The 14,892-nt window shown below is 38.9% G+C and overlaps 1 protein-coding gene across 5 annotated transcripts in view; it reads left to right on the top strand.

Annotated features, from left to right (window-relative positions):
* The window catches only part of PLCXD3 (phosphatidylinositol specific phospholipase C X domain containing 3), a 184,602-nt gene that overhangs the window by 86,865 nt on the left and 82,845 nt on the right, over window positions 1-14,892 (top strand). The window contains exon 2 of one of the 5 annotated variants that reach the window (XM_038535222.1): window positions 12,354-12,539. The exons of the other annotated variants lie outside the window; for them this stretch is intronic. Within the exon in view, the coding sequence (XP_038391150.1) occupies window positions 12,518-12,539 (22 nt within the window). The 5' untranslated portion in view covers window positions 12,354-12,517. The remainder of the gene's footprint in view (window positions 1-12,353; window positions 12,540-14,892) is intronic. 5 annotated transcript variants of the gene reach the window in all.

Below are 14,892 nucleotides of genomic sequence, written 5' to 3' on the forward strand. Positions count from 1 at the left end.
GGTCCCATCATATATAAACTTCCCCTGAATTATCCTAATTGGATTGTGCCATCTGTTTTCTGTTGATATTCTGACAAATGCATTGTGTGATTTGGGGCAAGCCCCTTCACAGAACTAGTTAACCTCAAATGTTATATGAGAAATTTAAAGCAGATAGCATCCCTTCCAGCTCAAAATTTGCTTGGTAATGTAGGGACTGAAAAGTAAATCTCTTCTTTAGGAGCTTCAGATCTCATTAAGGAGATAATCTATAGACCTCTGAAGTACAGAATAAAACAGAGTATCCAAGTGATTAGGATACACAGTAAACACTCTAAGAATTTGGAAATGGGCAAGGTCACTAGGAGCTGACTGGCCAAAGGAAACATATGGATCTGCCAGTAAATTCTGCCCCAACACCAAAGAAGGTGTTAGAGGATTTTCTAATCTAGATCCAATTTGGATGTTGTATTCAAGGCTGTACCAAGCAAAAAGCCTATTTTGGAGCTATTCCAAAGAGCCCACACAATATTAATTAACCTTAGACGAGGCCTTTTGCAAATGATTTACTCAATTACATCCCACAACAAAATTTAAAACTTCTAGGATTTCTTGAATTGAAATATGCTTTTTCCAAAAAAGTGTAGAAAAAAGCAGATTAGGAGTCGAGAGGCTAGAGTTCTAATTTCAGTTGTCTTTTGTTAGCTCTACCTTAAATGTTTTTTGATCCAGAAATAATTCTCTTTTATTTGATTTGTCATAGGCTACTTTTTTCTTTGATTCAGCTATATTAAAGACATACACACTGATGTAAGAATAATATAACAATCACCATCATATCTATCATATAAGTTAAAAAATAAAGTATTATCAATACGTTTGAAGTCTACAGTATATCCTCCCCACTTAGATACTACTTTTTTTTTCCCACCAAAGATAATCCCTACTCCGTCTCCACCCACCCACCCTAGCCAAGGTCAAGATGGACACAATGCTTTCCAAAATCCCTTTGAGTAGTGAAGCCTCACTTTCTTTGAAGCTATAGGGATAAACTTTTACCCTCAAAAGATTTTAGCTTTATGTGAACACTACTTGCTCCGGCCCAGGCCTTTCTGCTGTGTATCTATAGAAACCCAAAGCCTTATCAATTTAAAACAGTAATATTTTCATGACATCCAAAGTTTCAGGACGGGCTCCCCCTATCAGATTCTCTCTGCTTTTTGCTTCTGTTTTGATCATTGGAGATTTTCCTTATTTTCTTACTGGTTCAGCAGCACATTTTAAAAATAAAATGGTTTAAAAATATATCTTCACATATTTCTCTTGTAGTAAAGACTGTTAAAAATATCTGGTTTACCACATTCTGCACCAGGGTGGAGAAGTGAGACCCTCTATTGAGAATCAAAGACCACTCATACCGAAAGTTTGAAAACCCTTCTCCCATTTCATAGGCAAGATGACCATTGCCTAACCTAATTATGAAACTAGAAAAACTTTCATAGCCAAGAAGCTAATTTGGCTTAGCCAAATTCAAATACACTATTAGAAATGAATAATATAAAGTAAAATAATAGTCTCTTCAGCAGTATTCTGTAGAACCTCTCACTTAAAATTCCTTAAAGGCAGGGACCTTTGTTTTAAAAACCATTTATTTGAATTCATTAGAGGCAGAAATAGTCTGATTTATTTTTAGATATGGTGCTTAGCACCTTTCTTTCATATTGCAGGTATTCAATATGTATTTACTCATCTGATTTGAATGACTCAAGTTCAATGTGAAAACAAAACAACCCTCATGGTTTCTCTTGTTTTGCTTGTCCTGACACTAAGATGGAGCCAGCTCACAGCAATCCCTTCTGTATGTTCCAGAAAATTTGTGACTTTCATGATCTAATATTGGGCTCATTCAGTTGCAAAGTATTTGCTTGGCTTGTACAAAAATAAATAACTTTTAACTAGGGAGTTGTTTTTTAATTATTTGCAATCCTGTGTGGTTGACTGTTAACTCCCAAATTAAACATTTAACAAGTGTAATACAATAAATGGCAGGGTTTATTATGATTACGTTTCTTTTGTTCTCATCTGAGCCTGGGATCATTAGAAATGACTGGTTGGTGTGGGATCATTCCATCTATTGTTAAGTCTTTTTTTTTCCTGAGGAGACCAAAAGTGAGTAAGAACATGGAATGCACATTTGACCACAATTTAAATCCAGTCTGAACAGTTCCTACCTGAAGATGACACAAATGGTCTGGTACAATAAGAAGGGTTTAAAAAAATTTTTTTTTCCTTAAGAAGTAAAACAATTGGTTGAGATTCACTTATTTTTGTGTGTGCTCTACAGAGTACATGTCCAAGTCCAGAAGCCTTGAGGTAGGGCCTTGAGTAACTAGACATAGGAAGTAAGGACTAGCAGAAAGAAGATAAATGAAAGAATAGAGATATGAGGCATTGAGACTGAAACAAGAAATGTGTGTCTTGCAGGGGAACAAATGGAGAAAGGTATGAGATCAGAAGAAGCGTGTGGCAGGAGCAAGTGGCAGAGGAGCTGTAACTTTCCCCACTCACAGCTCCCATGACTGCCACAGTCAGCTTTTAGTGTCCTTTACTTCTCTTATAATAGTGACAAAACCTCAAGAGGAGACAGGAAGAATAAAGTAGAGGAGGACGAGGAGAGAGTGTGTGAAGTCACCAAAAAAAAAAGAGACTACTGACTTTCTGAGAACTTATTGTTAAAAAAAAAAAAAAAAAAAAAAATAGGGGCACCTGGGTGGTTCAGTGGTTGAATGTCTGCCTTCAGCTCAGGTCATGATCCCGGGGCTCTGGGATCAAGTCCCACATTAGGCTCCCCGCAGGAAGCCTGCTTCTCCCTCTGCCTATGTCTCTGCCTCTCTCTGTGTCTCTTATGAACACATAAAATAAATCTAAAAAAAATAGGAGGAGGTTCCTTTCCATATAATTTATATGAGAGTAAATTCAGTAATGCATGCTAACAATAAAGGAATTACTAAATATATGTTAGCACATGCAATATTATGCAATCATTTAAACAACGCGTGAAGACTATGCCATAGCGATGGAAAAAGACTATGGAAAAACTTTGATGATACAACCTAATGTGTTTGGTACACACTGATCCAACTATGTAAACTATGGAAGTGTATGGATGCATACTAAAAGGATATATGGGTAAATGAATGGTTTTCTCTAGGGTAGCTCCCTTAAGGTAGGATAATTTTGCATCTTCTATATTTTTAAATTATCAATGTTGTCGCATTTGCTTTGTAGCCAGTAGCAACACTGTATGTATGCTGGGGTATAGAAGAGGAAGTGGGGGTGAAGTGATTTGGGAATATTTGTATTGGGTGTAGTATGTATGTGTGTTCTTGGATTTATGAGACAAAATAGCATGTCACACTAGTTTTTAGCAACCAGTCCCTGTATGTGTACAAGATCTACAAGACACCACTTATTACCTTAGCTCTGTCATGAGTTTGGAAAGCAGGAGGAGATATGCTGTTCTCTACATACCCAGATTTCAAATCCCAAGGCTGGAGGAAGGGAAAGGGAGTTTAGAGGAAGGACCAAAGGAATAAAAACTCTCATACCTCAAACACTTCTTAAATAAGAAAGGATTCAGCTGTTGACAAAAAGTGGTGTTTTGTGAGGGCATCATAGAATCAAAGGCTTAAATATCAAGGAGATGTTCTCTCTGTAGCACAAACATGATTAAGGGTAATGTTATGTTATTTCAGATTTTCATTATTCATAAAAGGAAAACCAATAGTGCCAGATATGCAAGAACAAAGCCAAATAGGCTTCAGAGGCCTTCTGGCTCTCAAATCCAAGAGAATATAATAATTGGACTGTTTATTTGCCATGTTTCATATTTGTTTTCTTCTTAGAGGGAAAACACAATAGAGATTCTTTTCATTCAGAACAGTTGGTGTTAGTGATAGGGATTCAGTTTTACATAATCTGTCCCCTCCCTTTCCCCAGGCCATTCATTCTGTCTGCCCAGGTGACCAGAGCTGTTCCAGTGCTTATAGATATTCAGGGCTGTCCCAAACTCTGGAATCTGCCAGGATAGTGAAGAAACCAAAGGGGGAGGTAGCATTAGAAACACATCAGCATCATAACCAACTAGCTCCTAGAGAGGAGTGGGCCATACTGGATTGAGGTCTGGCAACCACCTCTCCCTTACCTACTTCTTTGCCTTTTTGATGCATGTTACCAGAGTGTGACTGAATTTCCTTAGCTTCTCCTTCAGTTTTAGGTACTGTCCCAAGGATAAAACTCCTGGGGGAAGAGATGGTCATGGAATAAGCTGCCCTACAGATGGTCTGGGTTGAGGGAAAGCTGAAAGCTCTGGATATCAGGGGGAGGACTTACACTTGTGGTAAGAATCTGGAATGGTGTGTACATAAGGAGCAGAGCCTTCCAGTGAAGACAGGTCTTGGCAATGCTGCATCTAGTACAGGAAAGGAAACTTATGGTCCAGGGAATCAAAAAGAGAGAGGACTTTAAAACACACTTATCTATCTCTAGCATCCCTAGATGTTGTGGCAATATTTTCAAGGAGTAGTTCTAAGAACTTATGACAGCTGTAATGTTTATAACTTTTTGGTTCAATTCTCATTGATTCATTTTTTTCCACCTACGTTTGGTGAGGATCTACGGTGTGCTAAGCCATTAGTGCTCAGAATTAACAATGCAGAAATAATAGCTAATATTAATAATAAAAGCTAACATTTATTATTTTCTGTGATCAATGTTTAGTGTTTATCATTTAATTTATAAACTTCATTTGCAGATAGCATTATCAGTCCTATGTACAGATTAGGATATCGAGGTTTAGAGAGATGGAGAGATATTATTTCATACAACAAATATTTATTGAATATCTCTTTTTTAAAAGATTTTATTTATTTGAGAGAGAGCACGAGGTGGGGAAGGGACAGAGAGAGAGAGAGAGAGAGAGAGAAGCAAACTCCTTGCCGAGCAGGGAGCCCAGATTTGGGGCTGGATCCCAGGACCTGGTGATCATGATCCGAGCCAAAGGCAGATGCCCAACCAACTGAGCCACACAGTTGTGTGTCAGTTGCTGTGCCTTTTAATGGGGATATAGTAGTGAGCAAGACAGATTAGATTCTGATTCTCATAGAATTAAATTTTAGTGAGGGGAGATAGACAATAAGGAAATAAGCAATTAAATGAAGTGAAACTTGCAGCTAGTGATAAATACTATGAAGAAAATAAAAGTTGATCATGTGATAGAGACTGACAGGCAGCAGGGCAGGGTTGGATGAGTTACACACTTTAGATGCAGGAAGGTTTACTTAAAAAGATGGCAGTTGAGCTGAGACTTGAACAAAAAAGTGCCAGCCCTAAATACAACTAGGGGCAGAGCACTGCAAGCAGTGGGAATAGTGAGCACAAGGGCTAAGCTGGAAAGGTATTCAATAAGCAGGAAGTTGGTATTCAATAAGCAGCAATGATCCTAGTGTCCCTGGAGTCCAGTCAGCAGAGGAAGAGTGACCCACCTTTGTGACCATGGGACCCTGGGCTACATACTACTAAAGATTCCCAGGAGTCCAGTTTCCTTTGACTTCATGGAACATCTTCAGGGGCAGTGAATGGGGAAAGAGCCATACGGTGTGCTGTGCAAAACAGATTTTCTTGTTGCCTCTTAGATAAAATGTGTCTCTCTCAGGTCCAGAATGGTCCCTCTTGAGCTGTCCAGGCCCTTTAGGAGTCAAGGCAGAGCAGATTGCCAAAAGGGGCATGATTTTTTTTCTGGCTCTTTCCTAGATTATTTGCCAACACATATGTCCCTTTTGAGTTCCCCTCTAGACTGCTAAGAAACACAAGGCCAACACTATTGACAAATATACCATTTTTCTTCCTAATGTTTGCCACATTTCTTTCTTTGACATCACCTCCCATCTTTCTTATTCAGTCATCCTTGATTCGTCTTTTTCCCTGAATCACAGCCTCTGGTAGAGTGGCCATTATAAATCTGGAAATACAAACATTTGAAGAAATTGCAGCTTGGTGGCCTCAGGGATAAGAGGAATGAGACTTACTTATGCCCAGATCTGCTCCCACCTTTTTCTTATGGCCAGGAACTTGTGTTTGATTATTGAGTAAGATATGCAGATTGATTTTCAGTGTTCATATGAGTACTACTAAGCAAATGACCTCCATTTATTGAAATACATGTTTTATTATTTTTTTACTAATAAATTTATTTTTTATTGGTGTTCAATTTGCCAATATACAGAATAACACCCAGTGCTCATCCCGTCAAGTGCCCCCCTCAGTGCCCGTCACCCATTCACCCCCACCTCCCACCCTTCTCCCCTTCCACCACCCCTAGTTTGTTTCCCAGAATTAGGAGTCTTTATGTTCTGTTTTATTATAAAAATTATTGATAAATGTTTTATTAATAAATAAAAAGAAGATTAGTTCATATTTTCTTCTTCATGACACAGGAAAGTATTCAATCAATAACCCACAACACAGGCATTATGACATCTCCCCAAACTTCAAAAGCACACAAGCAGAAGTGTATGCATCAGTGTGTGCTCGCGCGCGCGCGTGCGCGCACGTGCGTGTGTGTGAAGATAAGGGAACTGGGGAATGGGGAAGCATAGAAAAATGGAGAGAGAAGGCAATATAATGGCAGTTGTTGAGCAAGAAGAGGCCAGCATTACCTTAATACCTCGCTATTCAAAATGTGGTCCTTGAAACATCAATAATACCTTAGAAGTTTGTTAGAAATGCAGAAGCTCGTGCCCCATCCCAGACCAACATAATTAGATTTTAACAAGATACCTAAGTGATCCCTATGCATTTTAACATTGAAAAAGTATAACCCTAATGATTGCATGTATTTGGGGTTTCGTTTTTACCCTTTAACTTTGTTTATTAATTATTCTAAAAGATCACATTGAGCTCAGGACTGAACTACTGTTTTATCAAAAGGTATCATATATGGTTTATCATAGCATTTATCATACTTTATAGTATTTATAATAGTGCTTTTCTAGCTTATTTCTGCCAGCTATGATCTGAACTCCACAAGGACAGAACCCAGATGAATCTCGTGTCTGTTTTACTTCCATATCCCTGACCCAATGCATGGCATATAATAAGCAATAAATGTCTACCAAAAGCTTGGCCTGGCAAAGCAGAAGATGAAGCATAGGAAAATAGAGGACAAAGAAGATGTGGCATATATATGTATGCCACATAGTAGAGAGTATCATGTTAAGTGAAATAAATCAGAGAAAGACAAATACCATATGATTTTACTCATATATGGAGTTTAAGAAACAAAACAAATAAATATATGGGGGATAAAAGAAAGAAAAACCAAGAAACAGACTCTTAACTATAGAGAACAAACTATGGCTACCAGAGGGGAAGGGGATGAAAGGTTGGGATGAATGGGTGATGAGGATCAAGGAGGGCACTTGTGATGAGCACCAGGTGTTGTATGTAAATGTTGAATCACTAAATTCTACACCTGAAACTAATATTACAGTGTGTATTAACTAGAATTTAGATTAAAAATTGAAAAAAAATTCTAAAAAAAGAGAAATAGAGGGAACCCACTTTCCCTTCTTTGACTTATTAGTAAGGGCTGTTATTTTAATCTCTCCAACTCCCCACCCCTACCTCTTTACAGCCATACATAGAACTTCCATACTGTCTTGCACACAGCAGGTGCTTGATTTATTTAATACATCAAATAAAATCTAGACAAATTTTGTCCCCATAACACTCATGCCACGAAGAAACTTCTGGAGTGTTGATGGAGATCAACAATAAAAGGTACCTGTCTGCATGGGTTTAATTTTAGTCTAAAAGAGCTACTGATTACCTTGAGAACTTGTCAGAACAGTTGAAAGAAATTTTGAAGCAAAAATCAAGAGATTAGTAGAAGTGCCAAAGCCACATATTCTGTTGGGTTTTAAAAAAACTCAAGGGGATCCCTGGGTGGCGCAGCGGTTTGGCGCCTGCCTTTGGCCCAGGGCGCGATCCTGGGGACCCGGGATCGAGTCCCACATCGGGCTCCCGGTGCATGGAGCCTGCTTCTCCCTCTGCCTGTGTCTCTGCCTCTCTCTCTCTCTCTGTGACTATCATAAATAAATAAAAATTAAAAAAAAATAAAAAAATAAAAATAAAAATAAAGAAACTCAAAAACAATGCCTCATGTGTGACAGTTTTCAGATGCAGTATGTATTTAGACAGTTCAAAGTAGAATGAGAAAAGGAGAAGTGTGCAAGAGATGAGCTATAGGTATGGGGAAATGTGTGTATAGATGAAGCAGAGAAATTCAGTGTTGGTTTCTACCTCTGGAAATCACTCTATCTGCCTATATGGTTTCCATTGGAGTAGATTTCTCAACTTTGTTACTACTGACATTTTGAGCTGGTTGATTCTTTGTTGTGGGAACAGTTGGTGTATGTGCAGAAGCATTCCTGACCTTCTACCCATTAGGTGCCAGTAGCCACTCCCATCAGTTGTAGCAATGCAAAGTATTTCCACATGTTGTCAAATATTTCTAGGGTCGTGGTGCCTGAGTGGCTCAGTTGGTTAAGCATCTGCCTTCAGCTCAGGTCATGGTCCCTGAGTCCTCAGATCGAGTCCCACATCGGGCTCTCTGCTCAGTAGGGAGTCTGCTTCACCCTCTCCCTCTGCCTGCAGCTCCCCCTGCTTGTGTGCTCTCTTTCTCTCAAATAAATAAAAATCTTAAAAAAAAAAAAGTCTCTGGGGTCAAAATGACCATTGGTTGAGTACCATGCTTTAGGAAAGCAGATGGGTCTATTGTTCTTTCAAATTACCCAACAAATACTCCTGATCTACTGTTTTTTTTTTTTTTCTTAAATCTTTATATTCAACTTATAAATCCTTCCTGGTCTCAGGACCTTCCCCTTCTGGAAGCTGCCCTCACAGCAAAACCTTGAAGAATGATTTCATGTGACTGGCTGTTGAGAAGCACCCATATAGATGCAGTGCAAGGGAGAATGCGCGGCTGAGCTGGCGTAGACAGTGATTTCGAACTTCTCTGTTTCTTGGGGTCTCTTTTAATTATTTTTCTGGCAGCTCTATTGATAGTCCTTAAAAAGAAATTCATATGAAAAGCAGGTTTAATAGTTTTACCAAAATAAAAATAAAAAAAAAATAAAAAAATAGTTTTACCAAGGGTGGCAATTAGAACAAGCTGTCTTTCCTGCCCCTTGACTGGAACACTGCTGCTCTTAAACTATTCGCTGTTGGCTCATCTATTGGTTTAAGGAAACAGCCCAGCAATTTTAAAGAAATTGTGATGAATATTGAGCTTCTGTACCCCTGGGAAGCATCAATGTAATGGGGCTTCTCAAATTTCACATCTGGGATCCTGGATCAAAAGACTTATGTGAGGAAACCAACTTCCTTTACTTCTGCTTACTGTCTCTGAGGTGTGCTGGTGGGGGGCGGGGGGGAGGCATTACATGATATGAAAGATACAGATTTAGCCAAAGATAAATCACAGCACGACTATTTTCATCACTCTTTTATGAAAGGATTCATCTCAGTGTTCTGCAAGATATGTCAGATTTATTATTTGAAAATTTATTTTCTATACATGTATTATGTCAAGTGAAGTGTACATATTACCAGTGTGTGGTTTTTAATTATCTGTTCAATTCTAGAGGTGTTTTGGTTTCTGATACATATTGTACATTATCTCTGATGATGCAAAATCTCTTATATTGTCCAAAAAGACTTGATCATGTGCTGGAGGACTGAGGCAAGATTATGTGCTGAGAGTAAGGAGTGACTCCTATTCTTCAAGGTGTGGTCCTTGTCTCCAAAAAAATCCTATAACTGATCAGTTTAATTAATGTGGTAAACAAAAATTAATGAGATTTATTATAGGTTGTCAGGTAAGAACCAACTAATTAATTTTAAAGGATTTTTTTTTCTGTCCAATTGAGCATCATGCATTTACAGTGGAGAGAATTGATTCACTTCCAAACCAAGTAAAAATGACTTGAGAATTAATATTATTTTCATAATCTGTACATTTTTTCTCCTCCATTATAGTTAGAGGCCAAGAGTGAATTTTGTTTACTTTAAATACTGTCAGGGACAGGGCAATACACTTCTACCTGCAGAGAGGATCGTGTGCTGATGTGAAAGTCCTATATGCCCTCAGCCAGGTTTGCAACCTCTCAAGGCCAGAGTCCACACAAAAGCTTGTGTTTAGGGATTTAGTTGTGTTTAGGGAATGGAGCTGGCTAATTAGTACTCTGGAGACAGTAATGAAGGGTATTAAAGGAATACCAACAGGCAGACAGACTCAGCAGATAACCAGGTTCTAGTTACCATTCTAGCATCTAGTGATGAGATTTCAGTCTCAAAGAGGTGGCAGGGAGTCATAAGAGCAGATGATTCCCCTAGAAGAGTTGGCTACTAGATATAAGTTACCGACTCAAAATTCATATTGATTAAAATAGGACAGAAGGCAAGAGGAACTTGTTGATGAATGCCAGTGTATTTAGCTGGAATCAATTATATCTTTTCTCTAAGATTAAATCCATTCAACTGGCTGACACAGGATAAAACCTTTGAGGAGTGTGGAAGGGAAGTGGCAGCTGGGATGAATGGAATAGTACCTGAAAGCTATTGCAGTGGTACCAACAGGAAACCAGGCCACTGGAACAGAAAAGGAGAAAGAACATTTGAGAGAGGATTTGAAGGTCAATACAGTGGGACCTTAAGACCGATTAAATGGGAGGCTCCCGAGGCAGGTAAGAATGGAAGGTGAACCCAAGGATGAGATAGGAGGATTAGAAGAAAATTAAGTGTGTTAGAGGGCACATGAAAAGGAGCAGTTTAGAAGGGGAAGATGCTAAGGTTCATCTAGGACATTTAAAGTTTAAGATTCCCATGGAGTGATGAAATTGAGTTACCTGGTAGGCAGATAGGGGGTGTGGAATGCAGGTCAGGTGAGGTGGTATCAGTTCATGGTGCATCTAATAAAGGCATGAGGCTAAAGAAGTGGATGAGATTACCTGTGGAAAAAGCAGGGTGCCACCGGAAGTCTTGAATAGAGCTTCGGATAACACCCTCATTTTGGAGCTGGAAGAACAAGAAAAGGTCACCAAGAAGACTGAGGAAGGACAATCACAGAGAGTGTAGGAAAACCAGGAAGAGCCATATCCCAAAAGCCAAAGGGAGAAAACATTTCGAGAAGGGAGCACAGCAGTGTCAAATGTTCCAGAAAGGCTGAGCAGGATTCACTCTTATCCAACAACTGAATTGTTGCTGAGTTACAACAATTTAACTGAATGCCTGCTGAGTTCTGTGGGAAGACTTAGGAATGAGGTGACAGAAATGGCTCATGAGTCCTCTGTAATGGTCATCAATGATATTTCACAGATGACTGATATGAGTGGCAATAGTGATGGTCTGATCACAGTGGATGAGAGATGGAACTGAAGTTAGGGAGAGAGAGCCAGGCTGCATAGACTAATTTCCTGAGAAATTTGAGACGAGATGTAAAGAAAAATGGGCTAAGCTATAAAACTGATTATTAGAAGTAGTTATTTCACCTTTGCAGCATATCCCATTTGAACAATTTTGACCCATTGACTTCAAATAGTTTTATATTAATAAAACCGGGTGCAGTCGTTGACACAGAATTATAAGGCATAGGGTTGTTTTTTTTTTTTTTTTTTTTTTTTTTTAGGAAGCTTACAGTCTGCTTATCATGTGTGCATATATGTGTGTGTGGAGAGAGGAGGGTCTGCAGGCAGAGAGCCAGATACAAAGAGAAAATATTTAAAACATGGTAAGTGTTAGTAACGACATCTAATAAGTTCCTAGTTGATGAGAGGGGACTGCATTCAGGAGAAGGGAAGACCACCATCAATGAAAAAAATTCTTCACCACAGATAAGGGAATACATGTGGGTCATAAAAGAAGACTAGGATTAAGAATTTCATAAAGCAGGGGCTCCTGGGTAGCTCAGTTGATTAAGCGGCTACCTTCTGCTCAGGTCATGATCTCAGGGTCCTGGAATGGAGCCCTGCATTGGGCTCCCGGCTCAGTGAGGAGTCTGCTTCTTCCTCTCTCTCTGCACCCACCCCCCGGCTTGTGTATGACTGCTCTTTCTCTTTCTCTCAAATAAAATCTTAAAAAAAAGAAAAAAGAAAAAAGAAATTTCAAAAAGGGAAGACAAGAGGGTAAACTTCACTCCAGAGCTGCATCTCTTCCTATGGAAGGTAGAAATTGTGCCACCAGCCTATCTCTACCCTAGAAAAGGGCCTCAAAAACCCTTTCAGTTCCTCATCCATCAATTTTCTTTTGGTTCACAGGTGGAGGGTACCTATGCTTCCCTGTTTCTGGGGTGTTGGCCCTATTATCATAAAAGCTATCAAAGTATCAAATATGCTAGAAACCTGCCACCAGACAGCAAGAGTCTTAAAAACCTCAGCACTATGCCAAAAGACAGGAATGAAACAGGCAGGAAGAGGGAAGCATGGCACTCCACACGTCAACTGGTAAGCAAGCTCAGTACTCTGTAGAGCAAGGAAGGGAGCAGTTCTGATTTTGATGGAGTCAGAACCTGAATTCCGAGGTCAACATAGAGATATTGGAATCATACAGGCATGGGCATGGCAAGCCCTGGCCTACTAGGCCTTTTATTCGGAAGGTTCACAGATGAAATTGATTTAATACATTCTCTTTGATGTTTATTAAACCCATAGTTTTGTAGAATTTGAAATGGAACTGTAGCCAAATCAAGAGATCAACCAGAAGTTCATCCCAAAGAACTTTTATAGATAATACTGGAAAGATACTGAATGAAAGAGGGTCAGTATCTAGTCTAAGTGCACAGCAGAATATAAATATTTAGTTGCTATTTAGAGCAACAAAGAATGGGGTAAATTTGATTGCTCAATATTGGCTAAAATCTTAGACAAATGGTAGATAAGAATCTTGTTTTCCAAAAACTATTTACAAACCTAAATCCTACAACTTAAATCATTTCCCTTCTTGTCCTCCCTCCCATGTGAGCTTACACAACCATCCCAAGTGTATTAATCTAGGTGATGTTTTCTTGGTCACAAATGAATCTATATTTTGTGGCTAGGTATCCCACCATAAGAAAATAACAGTAATTTAAGGCTTATAGTCCTTATAGGGAACTTTTGTGAACAAGGTTTCATTTATTCTTTATAAAAATCCTGTGAAGTAGGTATGCAGAGTATTTTAATTGAGCAAATTGGGTAACCCAAAGCCAGAATGATTAACAACCTGATGATCCACCAGTATTAAATTGTGCATTAGTCATTGAGCTTGAGTTTGAGGCTCATCTCCCAACACCCATTTCCGTGCTGCTTTTAATGTACTGCATTACTCAATTTAATCTGAAGGCCAGACTACACCAGACTGAAATCAAGGTGTTGGCCAAGGCTGTAATCTCATCATCTGAGGCTGAGGCTCCTCTTGCAAGTTTGCTGCTTATTGGCAGGATCTAGTTCCTTAAGTTGTGGGGCTGTGGTCGTTAGGCTCCTTGAATCTGCCCACTATTCCACAGAGTTGGAAGGACAACTTTTCCTCTCCCAGCTTGGGTCCTGTGATCAGCAGTCTGCAAATTAATTGATGACAGATTAACGGGAGCAAAAATGAGGTTTATCTATGTGTGCACAGTGTACATGCAGGATCACTCGGACATGAGTATCTCACTGAATAACCAGGAAGAAAAGGCTTGTATGTTAAATTTAGCCAAAAGGAGGCAGGTAGGGCTTCATGGGAGAGCACGGAAGGTTATATTGGGCTTTTTTAATCTAATGAGTAGGTGAATTTATACTTCCTGGTGCTAAGGGTCAGTATTTTCCCAATTAAGAAACTCCCTGGGAGTGAAGTCAATGGCACCTGTATTTTTAGAAGCTCTGCTTAAATTTAGATGAATGTTTCTTTTTTTGTGGTTCCTTATGGTTCAGATGTTTTCACCTTAAAGGAATTTTCTTTTTTTTAAAGGAATATTCATACTACTCTAGTATTAATCCCTTCAAATACCATACAATCCTCTCTATGACATTGCATTTTGCCTGTTGTCTCTTTTATGGGTTTTTGGGTCAGTCCCCCTCAGAATAGGATAATTTCTCTTTAGTTAACTCAAAGCCTACTGATTAGAGACCTTAATTACATCTGGGGGAAAAAAATTCCTTTCTGTATACTAGAACATAATCATGAGAATGCTATCGCATCATACTCACCACACTCAAGAAGAGAGGAATTATACAGGGCATCTGTACTCAGGGTGTGGATGCTTTGAGACCATCTTAGAATTTTTCCTATCACATCACACAATAGGTTGAGAAACTAAGTCCAGTGCTACCAGAGACCATAAAATTAGATTATCAGACATATTTCTTATACTTTTGGGTAAATAAAATGGATGTTGCATGCTAGTTAGTTAGGCCAGATGACATCTAAGATCATCCACGACAGTACACAGAATGGAATAACTCTGTTTGTACATTCAAGAAGACCCTTTAAACTAATTTTTTTCTTTCATTCTTTTACCTGATGCATTATTCTCAAGTACAGAAAGATGCACAAACTTTTTTTTTTTTTTTTTTGAGGAAGCATACATAAGCAGGGTTAGGGGCATAGGGAGAAAGAGAGAATCCCAAGCAGGCTCCATGCTCAGTGTGGAGCCTGACATGGGGCTTGATCCCATGACCCTGAGACCATGACCTAAGCCAAAACCAAAAGTTGGATGCTTAACTGACTGAGCCACCCAGATGTCCCTGCACATAAACATTTTTAATTTATTTGCATTAAAATTTCAAGTATTTATTTATTTATTTTAAGTATAGTTGACACACAATGTTACATTGGTTT

This window comes from Canis lupus, chromosome 4 (genome assembly GCF_011100685.1).
Source record: "Canis lupus familiaris isolate Mischka breed German Shepherd chromosome 4, alternate assembly UU_Cfam_GSD_1.0, whole genome shotgun sequence".
Taxonomy (NCBI): Eukaryota; Metazoa; Chordata; class Mammalia; order Carnivora; family Canidae; genus Canis; species Canis lupus.